At 42.6% G+C, this 22,500-nt stretch overlaps 1 protein-coding gene across 2 annotated transcripts in view; it reads right to left on the reverse strand.

The window, feature by feature from the left end:
• Positions 1-12,906, reverse strand: part of DTYMK (deoxythymidylate kinase) — a 324,262-nt gene extending 311,356 nt beyond the window's left edge. The window contains exon 1 of one of the 2 annotated variants that reach the window (XM_044069607.1): positions 12,816-12,906. In XM_044069607.1, the coding sequence (XP_043925542.1) occupies positions 12,816-12,823 (8 nt within the window). In that variant the 5' untranslated portion in view covers positions 12,824-12,906. Of the gene's footprint in view, positions 1-11,608; positions 11,909-12,815 lie in introns of those variants that run through there. The other variant, XM_044069606.1, reaches the window with a different exon arrangement.
• Between the last annotated feature and the right edge of the window lie 9,594 nt (positions 12,907-22,500).

Raw genomic sequence — 22,500 nt, forward strand, 5'->3', positions numbered from 1 at the left:
TTTCTTATGTTTCACTGTGAATGCTAATGCTTTTTGAAACAAATGTAATATGTACTAAAGATACAGGTTTCTCTTCACTTTGAATGCTAATGTTTTTGAAACATGTAATGTGTACTACAGAGATACAAGTACGCAACTTTGTGCTGAAAATTCTTCCCCACCTTAAAAAGAATTAGTGCTTCTCCATCTCTATTTTATGTGGCATAGCATGTCTTGATAAAGCTAAAACCCCCTCCACCCACCCAAACGCAGGAAGGAGGCATTCTACCACCTAAAACAGTAGAATTGCTCCCATCTAAGTGCCCTGCAGCCTGAATGAGCCACAGGAAAGGAACCAAGTGACGGCTTGGTTTCTAAATAGATGAAAGCGCCTCCACTAATCTGTATGGTGGAAACGGGAGTATTCGCCCACATTTCAAAGTGCAGTAGTAATAGTATAAACCTATAAAGGATTTCAACTGGGAACAGCTAAGTGTTGTAGGTTGTCTGCATTAAAGAGCAAAGTGTAACTAAGGCAGATATATACCAGAGGCATAGTATTAATTGAGCCTTTGCAACTACACGCCTACACCATCTTAAGACACTGGAAAGGGGCATATGTTTTAATTTATGCCTAGAATGAATGAAGGAAACATGCTTAATCAGCCCCCCCCGTAACACTGGGCCTGTTGTCAGTGAAATTGATGACTGTAGAAACCAATGTGCAAAAGTGGAGACTACCTTCTCATGGAATATTACTGGTACATGCCTCTTTGCAATATACATTTTTATTTATTTTTATTTTGCATTTGTTGACCGGGCTAGTCTAACTGGAATAAAATCCATTTTCAGTAGAGGCCCGGGGAGAAAAGCTCCAACACAGATAATTTTATACAGTAAAAAATAATCACAAGTTCAAAGAAGTATAAACAAAGGTTGTCCCTCTAATACCTATAAAGTATTTAGCTAACACAGGGGTGAGACGTCACCTTAATTTGTGCACCTAAAACACTGTACATTGGTTTGTTTATCTTATACACTGGTAGGCGACTGCTTGCTGAACTTTACTGTATGTTACAGGACCTCTTGGAAACATATATACTTCTCTATTTCCCTGTTGCTTATGACTGTATAGCAGGTGATACTTCACTTGACTCATTAAAGTGGATTTTTTACTTCTCATCTTACCCCTAGGTTTATACACCTATTCTAACCACCTAACTGAACCCAACCCCACAAACGGCTTGGGAAAAAGGGACTCCTGTGTACTGAAATCTATCTCCCTGCAGTCAACACGTTAAACTAAGAACTGTTCATTCCAAAGACAGCAGCAAGGTTATTATTCTAGTACATTGTTGCAATTTAAAAGTATCTAGTAGTGAAGGGGTCTGCCGGGGAGCTCGCAGCACTAGTAGTACTAGGATTAACCCCCCTTGGCAATACAAGTTTTTAAGCTTTTTGAATAGTTACAGAGAAGCAGTCATTGAGAACTTACCTCACTTTTGGCCGGTTTTTACCTGCTCTTCCCGGTTTAGAGCTCTCTGATCGTCGCTAAGATATCTCTCCATGTCTCGTGGTGGCTGGGCTCTTTTCCTCTACACAACATGGTTTCCGTCCACACCACAGCACAACCTCTGCCCTCCTATCTTTCACAAACCTGGTTAACCAGCACAGAAATAAGTTTGTATCTGCTATATTCCTGGACATCTCTAAGGCATCCGATATGGTTTCCCACTCCATTCTAATAGATACTCTTACCTTTTTATCCTTTGCCCCGAACACTGTTGCATGGTTTAAAAACTATCTAACAGTCAACAGGCTGTACAGTGGCAAGGAGTCCTATCATATTTACTCCCAACATAAATTGGTGTACCTCAAGGCTCCATATTGGGCCCTCTCCTCTTTTCTCTCTTTACTAATAACCTACAGGCCTCACTTACACAGTACGCAGATGACTCCACACTGATCTGCTCTGCCCAAACTCTTACAGCCCTACAGCATCTTGCCCAAGAATCCTTTAGCTTAGTGGAAAGGTGGATCACAAATATTCAGCTTATACCAAATCCCAACAAAACAAAACTACTTTTAATTTACCCCAAACAAATTCAAAGCCACTCCACTCTCCTCATCTATCCTCTCTAATAATGGTATTGTCATCTCACCCTCTTCACACCAAGCTCCTGGGCGTTGAAATAGAGAACAACTTACACTTTGATATCCATATCTCCCAAAACTATTAAAAAGGTTCATACAAAAATGGGGTCCCTTTATAGACAAAAACACTTTATCAGCTCAAGCCAGGGTCACCCTAGCACAAACCCACCTTCTCTCCACACTAATGTATGCAGCACCTATTCTCACCTATGCCAGAAAAACTGATCTTGACAAACTTGAGTCATGTTACAACATTGACAAATTTGCTAAGAATTTCCCCTTTAGAACTCATCACTGTATACCTCTCAGGCTACTTCAGTGGCTTGAACTCCCACAGCTAGTAACCTATCACCAATTAGTCACAGCCTATAACATCCAACAATATACAGACAGAATTTCAGCCCTTAACGAACTAATAAGTAACTACATACCAAATCGGTCACTCCGCTCTGCCAATAAATCACTCCTCTCCATCTCCACAGCTAATAACACAGCAGGCAAAGCTCTGTTTTCTCATACTACAGTAAAGAATTGGAATAATCTCCCTCACTCAGTTATTTCAGTAAACACAAAACAATTCAAACACTCCCTCAAGTCTCATCTTATTAGTTCCTGGTTATGTCCCATGTGTCACATAATGACAAATAAACTACCTACTTTCTTCATCCTAAACCAGGGAACGACGTAACAAATGTTATTCTCTTTACATATACTAATGTTTGTAAAATAATCTTGTCTGAACATTTGTGAACTACTAATGTATTGTCTACTTGTAAAGTTGTTGAATAAGGTGTGATATGAATTTCTTGTGCTCTGATCTCTTATGTCGCAGATACAAAGTTTCATTGATTGGTTTATATTTGATGTACAAATACCTGTAGTCACTGTATTAAGTGGAGCTTTTCTCCCTGGGCCTCTGCTGAAAATGGACCTTGTGCAGTCGGACCATCCAGGTTAACAAATCTAAAATAAAATAAAAGTGTGGCTCAAGCAAAAAAATGGATCTTGGTCTTTGGGACATCAGCATTTCTGCTGCCAATCTTTCATCGCTTGAGGAGTAATCTGTAACTAAAAAACTGTGACAACCTTTTTCAAGCCCTCTTCCTTCCATTTGCTCCATTCCTTCCTTCAGTCTATGCAATCCCCTTTGGTACACCATTAGATGAAGCATGACACAATGTAAATACTTGCATGACAAGTTAATAGTCTGTCTTCATAAAGTTTGCATACTCCCACAGGTGAAACAAGATCTACTATCAGACCACCAAAGTGGCAACAATATAACGGCAGAAGAGTTAAAACTCTTAAATCAGAGTACCCTGTTCATGAGGGACACTAGCAAAGATCTTCTCACAAGTCGAGGGCATCAAAGGCAGATTGAAAGAGTAATTCCAGAATCCCTGAGGGAAAAAACCCAAGAGAAGCTGGACTGCTGCATGTACTCCCTACAAGGAAATTGGAATGGGAATCCACCCAAGAAATACAAAGGGCACCAAGAAAAAGAGAGTCAGGGAATGTGGCAGTCTCAGATGAAGTCACATCAAATATAATTAAGACGTTGGATGCATTAGGACAGAAATGCCTCCTGTGGGTGGGTACTCACAGTATGGAGAGCTGACTACTCCATGCCACTACAAAAATGCAGTCTAGTGCCACTGTACAAAACAAGCACATATTCACAAATGTGGGCGGGAACTACGATGCCAAACTCCTGCCATACTGAATGAAGGTGCCGGAGAGAGTAACTGATAAACATATAAAGACTGGATATGAGCAGTTTGGATTCAGATCAGGATGCAATACAACTCACATGTTTGCAGTGGAAGACACAGTGGAAAAGAAACTGGATATTAACAGAGTTTAAAGGGCATTCCTAAACCTGGAGATAGCATACAATGTTCCTGGCACGCTCATTTGGGCAGCCCTGAGGCAGTCTGATGTCCTGGAATCATTGGCAGAATTAGTGCAGACTATGTAAAAGGATCCGAACACAAGCATGAACAGTGTTCGGACTCAAAAGAGGGATTCTCAGTGGAAGTGAGCATGCATCAGGGTTTAGATCTGAGCACACTCTTGTTTACACTGAGCTAATCGGAGGAAGGGCTCTGAGCCAACTAATCTATGATATACAACATTAAGTATCCTGTTTTTTTGCTTATACTTACGAGTTATTTATAACACTTTCATTGTCTGCATATACTTTTCTAGCTAGTTTCACTGTGAGTGAGGTATTAACTGGAAATGTTCTAGAATTGTTAAGCATCTGGATGGATTAGTTTGTTCTGATTTTTGTTTCCCACCCTCCTTCCCTATTGGAATCCTGTTTTTATACTTGGTGGCTTTGCAGTTGCCCGCTCCTACTGTAAATTTGATCTGGGATACTCCTCCTAGTCTAGTGTCATTACCTAATCCAGGGAGAACATTTGAGAAGGCCAACCCAGTTAGTTTCTGCTCCTCCTTTCCCCTTTACAAAATATATATATAAATATTTTCTAAGCTTGTTTCCCGCCTTTCCTGTAAGTAGTCTAGTCCAAATACAGATTTGCTGTATCCAGGACTGTTTGTAAGCTTCTGAGCCCCCAGGCCTTTCTGTGTTGGAGGGAAGCCTTCTAGCTTAATTTTGTTTCTTAGAACTAGTCAGTTTTCTAGTTTCAGCCCTCAAATCTGTTTCATTGAGCTCAGCACTTGTTCAGAACTCATTGTAAGCACCAAATAAGCTACAAATTACTACAGCACTCAACTTTCCTCACTTGTCTATAGGAAAACAGTTTTTAGTACTTAAATAAGCACCTATGCAGGCATGCCTGAGGGTCAGCTCCCGGTGTTTTCTCCAGTCTACCTGATGAATCTGGGCATCTTGGGACAATGCAGCAATTGCCTCATGTACACAGACAACCCTCTCCTCCTACCACCCAACACTACAACCTGTGAGAGATGCACTTATATAGCCAAAATGGAAGCAAAGCTCTCTTCACCCAAGACTGGACTAGACAGTCAAAAGGAGAAGGTAAACACTTGCACCACACTCATCACATAGTCCCTCAAAACCTACACCAAAATACACACATAGAAACACAAAACACACACCTACATTCGTGGAGGCACTCAATAAAAATCTACCCAACCAACAGGGACCTCCAAAGCAGAAACACAAGCAACCTCCACCCTCCAACACAACCCAAATGACACATAGCCCACAAACTCAGTCTGCCACTCAACCACAGCCCATACTGCATAACAACGTACTCAACACTCCAGTGTGCCTGACTGTAGAGTCACCTATGATTAATGTTCCACTCACCAAACTAAACAAGGAGAAAGTTACTGTCAGCTGCCTTTCAGGCGCCAGGATCCGCCACATAACACACGCATTCTGGTCACTCCACAACAAGTACAAATATGACTCTGTCATTGCCCATGCTGGTGTGAATGACCAGAGACATACCTCCCTGGCCTACATAAGGAGAGATATGGAGGAGCTGTCTGATCTTGTAGCCCAGGCAGGTATGACCCTAGCCCTGAGTAGCATCCTGCCATCACCCATACCACCACCACAGTACAAAGACAAAATGATTGACTTCAATAATTGGCTAAGCTTCTGGTGTCATTCTAAGGGGATCCAGTATCAGTCTGCCTGGAATGATTGACAAACCACGACGCTTGGCCTGTCGCCCTTGGGATTCCAGATACTGGCTAAGGCTCTTGCCACCCCTATAGTGCCTTTTTTAGTCAAGGTTCAAATGACAAATTCCCCACTGTAACAGGTACAAACAAGCAAAAACTGAGGGTAATGCTATTTAATGCTAGAAGTCTAAACCTCAAAATGCACTCACTCAAGGCACTCCTTAAAATGGAGAACATCAACATCTGTGCAGTGAGAGACCTGGCTCCAGAGAGCTTCCCTGCATTACCAGGCTATAATTCATACCACACCTTTCAGCCACCTAACCTGGACCGAAACACTAAAGGTGGAGGAGTGTCCAAATTCATTACGGCTATCCACACCTCCAGGCTAGTTTGCTCAGCATAATGCATCAGAGATTATCCAAGTGCAACTAACTCTGGGCAAGGCCACAATCCAAATTGTAGCTCGCTACATATCCCCCACCATGCCCCAGGATTCCCACTCCTCAATTCTTTATACACTGGAAATATTAGGGTACAACCTAACACCCTAATAATGGGCAATTTTAACTACCCCACCATTAACTGGGAAAACTACTCTTGTACCAACTCTTCTGCTCAACTTTTTCTGGAATTCATAAATTCCAATGCCATCAACTTATCTACACCCCCACCAGGGGCAGCAATATCCTAGATCTGGTCATTACTAACATGGCAACCGGTGTTCCACACCAGAGGTCAATTCCTCGGTCAGATCAGACCACAAGCTAATCACCCTAGACATCTACATCCCACCCTCCCATTAGGGAAACCACCGTAAAAATTTTCTCCAAAGCCAACTTCACGCTTAAGACAGAAGTGGCAAACTTCACAACACTCATGCTGATGAACAATAGAGGTACGATTGCTGAATCCTATACAAATACACTTTATAAGCACTTACATGAATGCATGGTTCATGCAATCCCTAACAGAACCAAGATGCTATCCTCCAAAAAAAATTAAAAAAAGGAAGCCAATCTGGTGGCCCCCTGCCATAAACAAACTCTACAACAGAAGAAAGAAGCTGTTGTAAAAAAAAAAAAAAAAAAAAAAAAAAAAGTAAAATCCCATTACTGGAGGAACTCCGTAGTCAGCCTCAGTAAGAGGCCGAGATCCCTCACAAAAACCTCCAAAGCTAATTATGAAAACAAAATTGCCACTGATTCTAAAGACTACAAAGCATTCTATAGCTATGTCAAGAATCTCAATGGCAACACTCAGATCTGCTCTGAGTTACAGCACAATGACACTAAATATACAGAACCAACTGATATTGCCAACCTCAATACATGAACATAGGTTCAGTGCTAACCTTTCCCCTCTCTCACCCCCTAAAGGACCCACCTCTATACCAGAAGAATGGAAAGTTCCTGTAATCACGGCTGAACAGGTAAAAAAAAAAAAAAAACACTCTAAAGCCAAGAACACAGCATCCATGGGACCAGACATCATAGCCTCACCTCAGGCTTTGTGCCCACTGAATGGCACACCACAACGGTTATCCTACTCCACAAAGGAGAAGCCACCACGGACCCCGGGAACTACCATCCCATTAGCCTGACGAGCTTGGTCTGCAAGACTATGGAACATAGTATCATCGCAGAACTTATAAACAATGACATTGGTAATCTCCAAACTCTGGACCCCACCCAGTTCGGGTTTGTAAAAGGCAGATCATGTCTCCTAAACCTGATAGACTTCTTTGAAGCGGTCACCAAAGCCATAGATGAGGGTAAGGTGGTTCACACATCCTATCTAGATCTTACCAAGGCTTTCAACACCATCCCCCACTCTGGAATTTTAGATAAACTCACTAAACTAGGTATAAATCCCCATGTCACAAGATAGGTTGCCAACTGGCTCACTGACAGAACCCACACTGTGAAAGTAGCAGACTCTAAATCCAACTTCAGGCCAGTGACAAGTGGAGTACCCACAGGGTTCAGTCCTAGGTCCTCTCTTGTTTGGTATCTACTTCTCTGAAGTTCAGGCTAACACAGGTCGCCTTTGGCCAACAAAGTTTGCAGATGACTGCAAACTAGGAGCCATAATCAAAACTCCTAACGATGTGGACATCCTGCAAAAGGGCCTCACCGAGACAGATGCCTGGTGTCAAAGCCATGGCCTTAAGCTCAATGCCAAAAAGTGCAGTCATCCCTTTTGGTAAAAACTCTGTACCCATGAACTACCACATAGGTGGTAGTCTACTTAACACCGAAAAGTGTGATAACACACCTTGGGACACAGGTGGACAGTAGTCACCTTTGATAATCACATTGCCACAGTAGTCAGGAAATCCTTCTACGTGGCACATCTCATCACAAAAGGTTTCTCATACAGGAAAAAAAAGAGGTCATTGTTCCCCTCTACTCATTATAGAGTACAACGCCCCTTTTGGTATGTACCTCACAAGACATCTACAACTGGAAAGGCCACAGAAAGGCCACAGAAATACCTCACAAAAAGGATTACCGGCCTCAAACAGATACCCTACGCAGACAGTCTCAAAAAACTCCAGCTTTGCTCTGTCGCATATTGCCTACTCAGAGGCAATCTAAAACCCAGAGCTGTTGGACATGCTCCACTTAAAGAAATTCCAATCCCTCTGAGCTACTCGCTCTAGGGACCTAAACCTTGTCACCACAATAAATAGAACATGCTGGAGGGATAGATTCCTGTCCCAGAGAATTCCCATACTCTGGAACAAACTACCCATCTGTACCAAACAAAGCTCCTCATTAGCACTCAAGAAAAATCTTGATGATTGGATGGGAGATAGGAAATTCACCATGGGGATCACTTCTGTGGCTCTGCTTGACAGGGACACAGGAAAATAATTTTCTTGGGTGGCAAAAGCCAGGGTACCATTTGGCTAGGCTTTTATAAAGCCATGGTACCGTTTGGCTAGGTTTATATAGGCCCTAGGGCCAATAGCTTAGTACCTATCTATGATGGATAATAGCAGTAAACAGAATGGAGGCGACAGATCATTAATGCTGCTGTATGCAGATGTTGTGCCACTACATATGCTTTACAGGCACTTCTGTAAATAACAGGGAAATGGAATACAAAAATGAAGGCTCTTGAGGAAACCAAATACAAACAAGAAAGTGGTCAATGTAGGAAATGGGAGTAAAAAAAAACCTAATTGATACACAGTGAAAAACAGTGAGAGAGACTAAATTTAAATGACCTGCAAAGTGTGGTTGACAATGGAAATCTGAATTAGGATATCAAAGTTACAATCAGAGGTGCTGCAACCAACTGAAACAAAACATCAGGGGTAGTCTGTTCGAAACAGTGTTGTGATCAGGTGTTCTTTTAGCACACAAACATGGGCAGTGAGGACAGAACAGCTGAGGAAAGTTTTAGGTGACAAAGGGCCTGAGACAGGAGGATGCAAACTGGGAGACAAAGAAATGATGACATCAGTGCTGAAGCCAAAGTGGCCTTAGTTGCAAATGAGACTAGGGAAAACAGACTAAAGTGGTTGAGTCATGTGCAGGAAAGCAGATAGGGAACAAACAGTTAACCAGCAAAAGGGGACAAGGATGCCCAGACAAGAGATAAATGAACTGTTTTGGACAACACCCTTGAGAGTCAGAAAGAACTACCAAAAAATGTAGAAGAGTGGATCTATGTAGAGAGCAGTGGTGACAGATGACATAACAGCCAACCTCAAGTAAAAATGTGGACTGATAAGAGTTAAGAAATCACTACTTTCATGTAATGTGTATTTTTGCAGTATTACTCTAGGCTTATTAAAAGTGATACCACATTTAGGAAAACACATTATAGTTACATAAACTGCCTGCTACTTTCATCATGGCGTTATACATAAATGTCAGTAACATTTATGGTATTAAGTTGCCATTTTTAAAAATTTTGTAAATACACCAGAATGGGCGATATGGCCACATCATTAGTAGTGCATACAGCCCACAGTTATTTTCTTGAGCAAAGAAAAGAGTTGTTCGTGGTCAGTATATCCATACAAATGTCAGACATATTAGGATTTTCCTTCCCTAACTGGAAGTACTTTTGCTCATGAAGCACTGGGGTTTACTGGTGGGAGGGAGTGCTAGCTTCATATCTCTCAAATGCATCTCAGAAGGAATGCTCCTCGTTTGAGTCTTCAATAAAACCTCATGTTCCTTGCGGTTCCACACTGAAAGACTGTGACACATTCAAACTGAAAATCCATAGTAAATAAAACTGAATCACACTCATCATTCTCTTTCGGCTTTTCCCGTTAGGGGTCGCCACAGCGGATCATCTCTTTCCATTTCTTCCTATCCTCTGCATCTTGCTCTGTCACACCAACCGCCTGCATGTCCTCTCTCACCACGTCCATAAACCTTATCTTAGGCCTTCCTCTATTCCTCTTACCTGGCAGCTCCATCCTTAGCATCTTTTTCCCAATATACCCATCATCCCTCCTCAGCACATGTCCAAACCAACGCAATCTCGTCTCTCTTGCTTTGTCTCCAAACTGTCCAACATGAGCTGACCCTCTAATATACCGATTCCTAATCCTATCCATCCTAGTCACACCGATTGCAAATCTTAACATCTTTAACTCTGCCACATCCAGCTCTGACTCCTGCCTTTTTGTCAATGCCACTGTCTCCAACCCATATAACATAGCTGGTCTCACTACACTCTTGTAGACCTTCCCTTTCACTCTTACGGATACCCGTCTGTCACAAATCACTCCTGACACTCTTCTCCACCCATTCCACCCTGCCTGTACTCTCTTCTTCACCTCTCTTCCACATTCACCATTACTCTGAACTGTTGATCCCAAGTACTTAAACTCGTCCACCTTTACCAACTCTACTCCCTGCATCCTCACCATTCCTCTACCCTCCCTCTCATTTACACACATATATTCTGTCTTAGCCCTGCTGACCCTCATTCCTCTGCTCTCTAGAGCATATCTCCACCTCTCCAGAGTCTCCTCAACCTGATTCCTACTCTCACTACAGATCACAATGTCATCTGCAAACATCATAGTCCACGGGCCTCCTGTCTGATCTCATCTGTCAACCTGTCCATCACCACTGCAAATAAGAAAGGACTCAGAGCTGATCCTTGATGTAATCCCACCTCCACCTTAAACGGATCTGTCACTCCACTGCAGTCCTCACCACTGTCACACTACCCTCGTACATATCCTGTACCACTCTTACGTACTTCTCTGCCACTCCCGACTTCCTCATACAATACCACAACTCTTCTCTAGGCACCCTGTCATATGCTTTCTCCAAGTCTACAAAGACACAATGCAACTCCTTCTGACCTTCTCTGTATTTCTCCATCAACACTCTCAGAGCAAACATTGCATCTGTAGTGCTCTTTCCTGGCATGAAACCATACTGCTGATCACTAATCATCACCTCCCTTCTTAACCTTGCTTCCACTACTCTTTCCCATAACTTCAAGCTGTGACTAAGTTAAATAAAACTGAATCACACTATTTTATCAAAAGTATAAACTACTTATATTAACCATCCTGCAAACTTCATAGTTTGTTATTAATAAATGGTTTGCAAGCGTTCCACATTTCCCAATTTGTTCCACAAAGTACAGATGGAAGGGTGAAGCGGTTTTATAATGCCTAGAACCTCTCTTTAACATGTTTTAACAGTTATATTAACTAAAAAATGCACCACTAATATATCCATCCTACATGATCCCACCATTTGTGAGGAAGGGAAGCAAAGCCAGAGAAGTTCAGATCTTTGCTCTCTCCGAAAACTCACTTCAGTTTAGAAAGATAAAAACTGACAACAATAGAGGTATTTACCAGGGAATCTCAAAATTTCAGCCTGACGGCCATCCTTCCGCAAAGCATCCACCAAACGCTGGCACTGGGTGGTTTTACCTACCCGATCAACTCCTTCTATAACAATTAAAGCGCCTCGCCGCGCCGCAGCCATAATATCCTCACGCCGGGACTTACAAAATAACCTATGAAAGAGGCAGGCGTAGTTCGACGTAACTGTCACGTAAAACTAAAAAGTGAATACAGTGGCGATATAATTAGAGCTGGTATCTTATCTGGCTGTCTGAGTGGTAGATTGTTTTAATAATGTTGTTAAAGTTGTTCAGCAACTCTTAGCAAAGCCAAAAATAATGGGATGATGATGGGGGGGGGGGGGGTCCGGGGTCAAACTGCTAAAATGAAGGATCGATTTTAAAATTTGCGTTTATAAACTTAGAAAACTGCTAAAAACAGCATTTCACATTAAGACGCACTTTCTAAATTTGTAATTATTTAGTGATTTCAATCCTCAGTGATTCGGAAAAAAAAAATGCAAGGACTAGACCAAAAGTACAAGTAAAAAAAAATCTGGGCATTCTGCAAAGTTCTGGACAGCTGAGTGAGACACAACACTGCTAACTCACAGCTGTAATTATAAGTAATGACCAGCATTCCTTTAGCAATGGTTAAGGAAGATGCATAATAAAGAGGTTAAAATTCACAGGTCTAATTTACTGTAACTATACACTTTTTTAATGACAGGTAAACTGTTCTACTTTTATTCATTGGCCTGTAAGTGGGCGGAAACATTGTCCGTTATGATGCTGTATATGAAAGTTAATGGGAGGGTTTGATACTGAGTGCGCTTCTTTTTCCTGCTGCGTTTAACAGTTGCGTACTTTAGCGATTCGTGTGGTTAACTTTGTGAGGTATATAGCATATACTGAGTATAGGAATTGTGCATAAAATAATTGCTTTTTCGTGCTCTACAGTAAACGTTTTAAGGGTGGAATTGGTTACCTCCACCTCTAATAAAATTTCACAAAAATCAAAAGAAAAATACAGCAAAGCTAGATTTTCCACTGTGTGATTCCTTAAACATATTGTATTATAAGCAATACAGAATTTTGAAAACGATCCTTAAAAAAACATCAAGCGTTTTACGCAATGATTTTTTTTCTGCTTTTAAGTATTTTTCCTGTTAAATTCAAATAAATAAAGACAATATTTGCTGTTTCAGCCTTCTTACAGTATCATCCACACAACTAAAAAAGTATGTCCTCTTCTTTCGGCTTTTCCGGGTTAGGGGTCGACATAGCAAATCACCTGTCCGCTCACAATATTTCTACTGTTTAGAAACATGGTGTTATGATACCCAGCTAATATCCATAACCATTAGGGTATCTTCAAAATACTGGAACATATCCCAACCAACAAACTAAAATAATGAGTAAAAAGGTCACACACAAAAAATCAAAAGAAAAATATAGCAAGGCTAGACCTATACGTCCCACTGTGTGATTCCTTAAACCGCTTGTTTTTAGATGCAACATGGTATATATGCAAATGACGCTTTAAGGAAATCCGATGTTTTAGCTATATGGCAATTCTGAATGTCCATTCCTTTTTTTCTTTTTAAGCCTGTTTATGGATAAATTCAGGCCAATAAAGCCAAACCCCTGCTTATTTCAGCCTTCTTATGGCATCATAAGTGGAATGTTTGGCTAACCTTTAGACACACAGTGTTGTCATACCCAGCTGATATCCATAACCATTAATGGGTGTCTGCAAAATATCCCAACCAACATGCAAAACAAACATGCATGTCCACAGCTAGTGGGGTTTGGCTTTATTGGCCTGAATTTGTCTATAAACAGAATTAAAAAGAAAAAAGTTATGGACATTCAGAATTTCCATATAGCTGAAACACCTGCTGTCCTTAAAGGGTCATTTGCATACATATCATGTTGCCTCTAATATAAGAGGTTTAAGAAATCACACAGCAGAAAGTCAGCCTTGCTAGATTTTTATTTTGATTTGTGCTGATTGCTTTTTCTGTGTGACCTTTTTACTCATTGTTTTAGTTTGTCATTTAGGATATTTTGCATCCTTACAACTATTGAGGTTTGGCTTTATTAAGGATTTAAAAAGAAAAAAAGTCATAGAGATTTAGAATTGCCATAACTGAAACACCTGATATCCTTAAAGGGTCATTTGTATGTTGTTCTTCTTCTTTCAGCTTTTCCCTGTTAGGGGTCGCCACAGTGGAACTCCGGTCTGCTAATGATTGGCAATAGATTTTTACGGTGCCGAGGTGCCAGCCCGACATCTAGCCTTCAACGAAGGCATTCCCATTCACGCATGCCTTTTAAATACCACTCTACCACGGGGACGACATGCAGGCTCCACACAGAAGGCGCTCCAGCCGAGAATCGAACAGGAGAACCTCTTGCTGTGAGGCGACAACGCTACCGCTGCACCACCACGGTTTAAAGGGTCATTTGTACGTATCCCATGTTATCTCTAATATAGGAAGTTTAAGGAATCACACATTGAAAAATCTAGCCTTGCTAGATTTTTCTTTTGTTTTTTTCTGAGTGACCTTTTTACTCATCATTTTAGTCTGATAAAATTACAGAAATGTTTTACTGTACTAACCCCATGTAGTTTTGTGCAGAAGTGGGCGCATCCTGAGTGACTGACATGCCTAATGGCTGTGATATTGAATGCAAATGACATATGATTGACATGCATGCAGATTTGACATCCACATGAATATTCATCGAGGTATCTAGTGTTTTTCATTTTTCTGTCCCCCCCCCCTAAATTATATATACCAACTCCAAGATTACACTCATATCTCTCAACCTCTCAGCAGACAAAATCTGGACAAAGCCAAGAATAAGGACACATTTTAAATATTGCTATTATAAACTTAAAAATTTGCTAGAATAAAAGGACTTGTATTACCATGCATTTTCTGAAGGATATGAAATCTGAAACTCAAATGACTGTCATTATTTAGTGAATTCAATCCTCATTGATTGGCCTCAAAAATCCAGAAAACCAGAAATTTTATGAGAAACACACCAAAAATATGAGACGAAAATCTGGACAGTCGAGAGGTATGAATACTACATTGAGGAAAAGGGTTACTCATATGCATCATGTCACTGTCAGCTGTGCACAACCATCATTTGCATACAACATCACTGCTTTTCCTTTGCTACTGTTCAGTGTAGTTGGGAGAGCTGACCTTTTTTTCTACTGTTCATCTGATTTACAGATCCTGTTATACTTCAAAGAAATCACCTTTGTTCAGGGATGACATACCCTGGGATTCATGAAGCTTGCGCCAGGCGCAGGCGTAGCGTAGGCGGTATAACGCCAAATATGGCTGCCGAGCGATTCAGGTACAATTCAATTCCACATGCACTACCAGCGTATGCCATATCTGCGCAGCCCTCAGCATAGGTATGCTAATCACCCCATGCGCAGTACTGCACCATGCAAATGAAGGTACATAGCGATTCATGAAGTGGTGCAGGCATAGCGTAAGCCCACAGAAATGTAAACCACAAAAAATGGTTTACATTTTGCCAAACAGAACATTGGAGCTATGAAAGCGGACCAGACATATGTATTACTAAGTTAACATATGCCAATGGCTAAATATACAGCCAATGGCATAAGAAACGATGCACAACACCTAAAAAACAACATTTAATGTCATGTCCACAGTAACGCAAAAGTAAAACCGCAGGGCATGTGTGCACAAATGGGAACACAAGGAAAATATATACAAATGTCACAAAATCACAATGTAATACAAATCATAATTTCACAATAATTCTCAATGGTATGCATGGTACACCACAACCAAGCTGCAAGGATTGCTAAGGGTCTGTGACAGTGTTCAGCGTGATAACTATGCATTAGTAGTCAATGCAATGCAAATGAGGCAAGTAATAGTGAATCGCAAACGTCCCGCCGGACTAAGGATGTACCATATGGTGCAGCGCTACAACACCGAGGAGTGGTTTGGAGGTATACATGACATCAGCAGTGTGGTGTGCCACCGAAGCTTTAAATACATTGGAACAATGCAAATCCGGCCTGCCCGTTGCTAAGCAAAGCTGCAGGATAGGGGTGGGGATGTAGGTATAGCATTGTTTAGCTGAGAGCACATATGGTGCCCGAAAGCACATGCACACGTGGATGAAAACGTGCCCGAAACCTGGTAAGCGGACACACGCGCCGCACACCATAGCTCAAACAGCAAGGTTAGGGGAAGAAAATAAGGAAATGCCGCAGTAGGGTAACTGGAGTACAACTGAGAAATTAACACCTAATAACTCACAGTGGGCAATCGACGGCAGCTAACAAGTCTGCTCGCAGCAACCTGCAGTAGAGGATGGGGAGGTGTTGGATTGCAAAGAAAAGAGAACTGTCATAGCAGAGCAAAGCAAACCTGCAGTAGATCGGCCATAGAACACATGTCGTAAGATAAGCCAGGTTTAGGAAAGTACAAATGAAAGCAGGCTGCTGGATGCATGCCAGAAAATGGGAGGGGAAACGTTAAGAAATGTTAAGGGAAGGGCAAGAGGTAATCCACGGCAGCCAAATGTAATTCAACACCAAAGACCAAAGGCACCACAATAGCAGTACCTGTGGTAAAACACATAAGATACCCTGTAGCTCTGATGGTACATACACACCCTATGACATCATCAGTGTTCACAGCACAATAGTATAAAGTGTGAAGGCACCTCACACACACCTGTGTATTCCCAAACACTGCACCATCGGTGTAAACAGACGGGGAACTTTTACAATGTACATGTTGGGAGCTGCCATAGCTGTGATTCATCACCATGTGTTAGAGACTGAAGGTGTTGTGGAGGATGAAGCTGACAACCACCGCAGGCTCCAGAGGAGGAGAAGAGTGTTCAGACCAAGGGTAACCTACCAGGGGCTACATGATCTGGAGATAGTAGAGCATTACAGGGTGGACAGGGATATCTTACAGCAAATAGTTGAGCTGTGCCGGCCACGCCTGAGATCCAGAAACAACAGAGGGATACCCATCCCAGTGGACAAGAAGGTATATGTAAGCTTGCGAATACTAGCCACAGGTACCTTTCAAAGGCCAACTGGAGATATAATGGGGATTTCACAGGCATCAGCATCCAGGGTACTACACCAGTTCCTGGATGCTATGTTACCACATGCCAATGAGCATATATACTTCCCCTGAACTTAGGAGGAGTTGGCCAGCAATATGCGTCTCTTCCACCAGGTGGCACACTACCCGGAGGTACTGGGTGCAATAGACTGCGCACACATACATATCAAGTCACCACCCGGTGAGCATGGTAGGCGCTACATAAACCGCAAGGGATACCACTCCATCAACTGCCAGGTCATGTGCAATGCCCAGGGCATCATTATGGATGTGTGTGCCGGCAGCCCTGGAAGCTACCATGACTCCCACATCTGGCATGCCTCACAGCTGTATCAGGTATTTGTCAGGGGGGACATCCCACATGGCCACCTTGTGGGGGAGGCTGGCTATGCACTGGAGCCGTGGATGATGACTCCCATCAGAAATGCACATACACCTATGCAAGAACGCCATAATGAGGCACACGCACAAACCAGAATCATCACAGAGCATGTGTTTGGGATGCTGAAATCATGGTTCCGTTGCTTGGACATATCTGGTGGAGCCTTGCAGTACTCTCCAGGCACGTGTGCCCACATCTTCATAGTACGTGCCATGCTACATAATATGATCCTGCGGAAACAGCTGCAGCAGGGACATAATGGTGAAGGCCCTCACAGCCCACCGCAATTGCCAAGGCCATCACCGGCACAGAGGGATTCAGACCATGAACACCCTGTGCCAGCCCCAGTAGGCAGACGGAGGCGTGCCCGATATGCCCACACCTTGGCAAAGAGGGAACGTATAGCACATACACTGACAGTGTAGGCCCCTACAGACTGACACACTTCTCCACCTGCACACACACACAGTAAACTGGATGGCACACACGCGCGACTACCTGTAACGTGTAATGTATAGGTGGCCTACTGTGTGAATCCTACATAGGCAGCCCTCAACCATTGCACACACAACAGCTATTGGAACAAGGAATGTCAACACCTGAACAGTACACGCACCTAACAGCATATGTTGATACTGTATGTATAGGTTCCTAGGTACATCGGTAGGTACATGCCCGATTGTCAGAGGCTATTCATCAACCGAGGCAAACAGTGTCTGCTGTCACCACCGCATTGATTAACCAACTGTCCCTCAGTGGAGCAGAGGTAATTGCGGGATCCATGTGTGTAATCACTGTTCCCCACACACTCTGCATGGCTTACCTGGTGTGTGAAGGAGGGGCTCCATATAATGTAATCAGGGATGTAGTGGCAAAGCATGAGGAGTACCCATGACAGGTATCTGTCACCCCAGCATGCTCCACCTATGGTTGTGTGAAGGTGTAGCACATTATAGTGTGTGTCCCACTGTGACATACATTACCAATGCTGGAGCACATCCATTAAACATCACTTGGACATACCATTAATATGTCTCATCCATATACATTTGATTGCAGTATGGAGTAACAGCCATAACACGTGTACAAATCCCAAATGCCCAAGTGGTAAATGCACTGACTGTCGTGCATGTTCCCGGTCCCACATCCTGCAAGGGACGTTACGTAATCCCAAAGGCACGAATAATGGATGTTGGATGCAGGTCATCAGATCAAGGTTAGCACATGTCAGTGGGATTATGCTTTGGCAAGTGCTGGTAAGCGTCATTTAAACATGAATATATGAATATGCGTGAAACAGGGCTAAGCTTTTCTGAATATCGCGCAGATCACGGTCAACGATGTCCAGAACAGGTGAAACTAGCATTATTCACCCCTGTACTAATAGTGCCTGCTCTGAAGGGTAGAACGACCACTGCCAGGAGTAGAACATGCAATCATGTACACAATCACCTAACATTAAGCTACCCAAGATGTACCAATGGCAGGTGTGTATTGTGACAGGTTAAAACACAAACGTGCGGAGTCCAGGAAACAGTATACACTGACATGTACACAATGAAAGGTGTGTTCTCCCTCTCTCTCTATATATATATATATATATATATATATATATATATATATATATATATATATATATAAAGGGTGATAGAGAGATATAAGTTGATATATACATATTCACCTATATCTGCAAATATATAGATAGGTCAGTGACATGTACACAACCATGGAGGTACAAATAAATAGGATACTGCCAACTATCGAATGTGTCACATACCGACACACGTAATCACGAGGCTGAAAGACTGAAAGACCATAGTACCGGAACACTAGAACCAAGAGTAATATTATCACGATGTTAAGGGACATGTAGTTATCGCTGCCGGTGTTGCGATCCAGGTAGGTACTGTGTTCAACTGTGTATGTGATTGCTGTAGTCTGTGTATGTGTGTGTTGAGGGTGCCGTGTGCATTTCTGTGGGACTGTAATGTGTGTGTGTGTGTGTGTGTGTGTGTGTGTGTGTGTGTGTGTGTGTGTGTGTGTGTGTGTGTGTGTGTGTTTGTATCGTGTGTCTGTTAGTGCTAACTCGGAGGTAGATCAGTATGGTAGGTGTGGTCATAGCTGGCCGTAGGCATACGGTTACCACCTGTCCCACTTTAAGAGGGACAGCCCCTCCCTGGGCAGTTGTGTCCTGACACAAAAATTAAAAAGGGCAAATGCCCGAGATTGTAGGACATAATTATGTCCCATATATTATGTAACAGTTGCATTAAATAGTTATGCCTGTATCTAAAATACGTAAATGTTAAATGAAACCTAAGTAGCTGAAGTGCATCAAGAATAAGTATGTATTCAGGATAAAAGTATGTTCTATCCAGTGTATTGACCGTGGGTATGTGTCGGCTTGGAAACACCGATGTGTGTCCTGCAAATGTCCCACTATGGCCATTTGAAAAGGTGGCAACCCATGCCAAAGAGGTTCAGTCACCAACACAACTGCAATGAGTGCAAATATCTGTGACAGAAATACACGAGATAGCTGTCATTTAGTAACATTCCCTTACATATCGATGTATTTCTGGAGGTATTGAAGTATCAACCTCACCTGCATGCTATATAGAAACCAATTAACAATGGCCCAATGTACAAGCCCATAACAACCATAGTTTCTCAGTCTACTAAATGATATGTCTTCAATTAGGGAAGGAGCCCACACACATATATGGAATATGTAGAAATGCAGTCCCCACAAACCTGTATATGCTATGTACACCCACCTACATCTTCCCCACATCCAAAACAATTGCAGTACAGACTGTAATAACATCACAAATATCCACTCACTCAATTACATCTGCAGAACCATTAACATACCTTGTGAGAGACACATTTGTAATGGCGCCATGTGAAATCGTAGCTGTTGTGTAATGGAACAAACGGCGATGTTACAGGTTTTGTTTGCAGTAGACCCTTATCAGACGGCTGAGATGACAGGTACACTCACATGTAGAACCACATACTCTAGCCGTCACACACAATCCACGGGGGATATAAATTCAAAATATCCGTGTCTCTCCAAATAGCAGTTGCAATTCCTCACAACAAAACATATACAGGCCATCTCCCCGAAGGTAAGGCAAACGGGCAACGCCCAAGTGGAGAATTCAATTATACCCCACTGTTGCCGCGTAATTTGCGAATGGAGTAGCGGCACAGCTGATGTGCATGTAATAATTTACTCAGGAACACCAATTGGCAGCAGGATACCACATGTTACAGGTATCGACGTATATAAGGATGCCTTGCCATACATTCAAACCGTAAGCTCATACCATAGAACCATTTAAACAGTAAAGGTGTAAGAGAGATATTTTACGAAGACTCGGAAACAAGGTATGTAGAACACTCAGTATGTTAGTGTATGTAGAGCCTGTTTTGTAGTAATTAAAGTGTACACAATGCATAAAGTGGGAAAAGGTATTATGTAGTGATGTCTTGTTGAGCATAGTAATGCTTGTAGAAATTGTGTGTCCTGCTGTGGGCCACAAGGTAAACATCTCATATACCACAAGGGATGCTACAGGAGGGCTTTAAACACAACAATTCCACACCACCCGCCATCAGTGGTAGGGTTTGTCCAACATGTGCGTGCCATAGCAGGGGATAGTATATGTCGATATACTGTCACAGTAGGCATGTGTAAGGGCATATAATGAGAATAACATGCCTAGGGTGGTCCTGCTGTGCAAGTATGCTTTGCATTATGGGATAATGTTTAAAATGTGTAATGTACAGTATTGTAGGTAGATATGTCAGATATTTTACACAGCATAACTGTTATATCATACAAACAAAGGGTATTGTTCATTGGCATGTAGAATACACAATAACAGGATACATATGGCTTGTAGTCACAGGACACTGTAACAGCATGATAGCTAACTGAAATGGAAGAGCTACTCAATTATCCATGCACAAAGGACATATAATAGCTTCACAGGTTCATAGTGAGGTACTATGCTGTCTGGCCAAGTCCATGTGTAAGCCCAACAACAGTGTCTTCACTGGCGGCATCTCCCTAGGGTAGTGTCCTGTCTGTGAACAGCAGAGCCATGTGTTACCTGCACCTGTGTACAGTACAGCCACTGCAGTGATCCCTGGCGTACATGTGTGTCTCCCATCCACCCATCGAGGTATCTCATGAAGAGTGCTAGTGAGTGTCCTTGCTTGATGTACATAAGAATCATGTTCCAAAGCATGGTGAGTGTCTGGTTCAGAAATGTATCCCTCAAGCACGTCCCACTCATCGTTGCATTTGTGCACATATCCATGAGCATGTTGCTCTCAGTGGCCTTTGCTTATGTTGCTTATGTGGAGTATATCCATAGATATTGTTGTGGACATGGGCCCTGTATGTTCAGCAGATGTCACCCCTGAGTATGCAGTATGCAAATGTGTACAATCGTGGTGTCCGTAGTTGTGCTGCATAAGTCATCCTTCAGAGGTCAATAATCCTCATGGTGTGTTAATGTTGTGGTATGTAAAGGCATTGCTGTTCCGTAAGGTACACCCCAAAAGGGGTGTTGTACCCCTGAACGTGTGTCATACGTCAGGAGTATAGAGGTACAATGGGTGCCTTTGTTCCAGCTACAAACCCATTACAGATAAGGGTGGCCGCATAGAAGGATATCCACACCACACTGGCAATATGGTTATCAAAGGAGTTGGTGCTATATACGTGTGTACTAAGATCCCATATAATGTCACATGTATGTAGGGGACTACCACCTATATGACAGTCAGTGGGTGATTGGTGTAATCCAAAGGGGATGCCTATGCACCTTGTGTTATGCAGCTTGAGGCCATGTTATTGACATCAGGTATCCGTCACAGTGACACCCATATGGAGGGTGTCTGTATCAGCTGGTGGATCAGTCATGGCTCCTTGTTTGCAGTCGTCTGGAAACCTATTCAGGGAAAGTCTCTCTGTGCTAGCCTGTACCTCAGGGAAGCATATACTGAACATGAGGGGCCCTATGACCAAGGACTGTGGTACGCCAAATGTAACTGACTTATGGCAGGTACCACGGTATGCTACCCTCATTGTGTGGGTCCTGTCCGTGAGCCACTTTGCATAACATCCCGAGACATAGGGGTCGATGTGCAGGTGGATGTGTATGTTGTCAATACCAGAATGGAGAACGGTGCTGAAAGCCAATGAGAGGACAATGTAGGCTGTGTGGACCCCCATACCCTCATCAACTACCCTGGAAACTGTATCAAAGGAGTCCACCAGGTGTAGGAGCCATGGTCTGGCCATAACAAATCCAACCCGGGTGGCATCCAAGGTCTGGAGGCCACCAATGT

This window comes from Protopterus annectens, chromosome 4.part0, assembly GCF_019279795.1.
Source record: "Protopterus annectens isolate FY-2018-M chromosome 4.part0, PAN1.0, whole genome shotgun sequence".
NCBI lineage: Eukaryota > Metazoa > Chordata > Ceratodontiformes > Protopteridae > Protopterus > Protopterus annectens.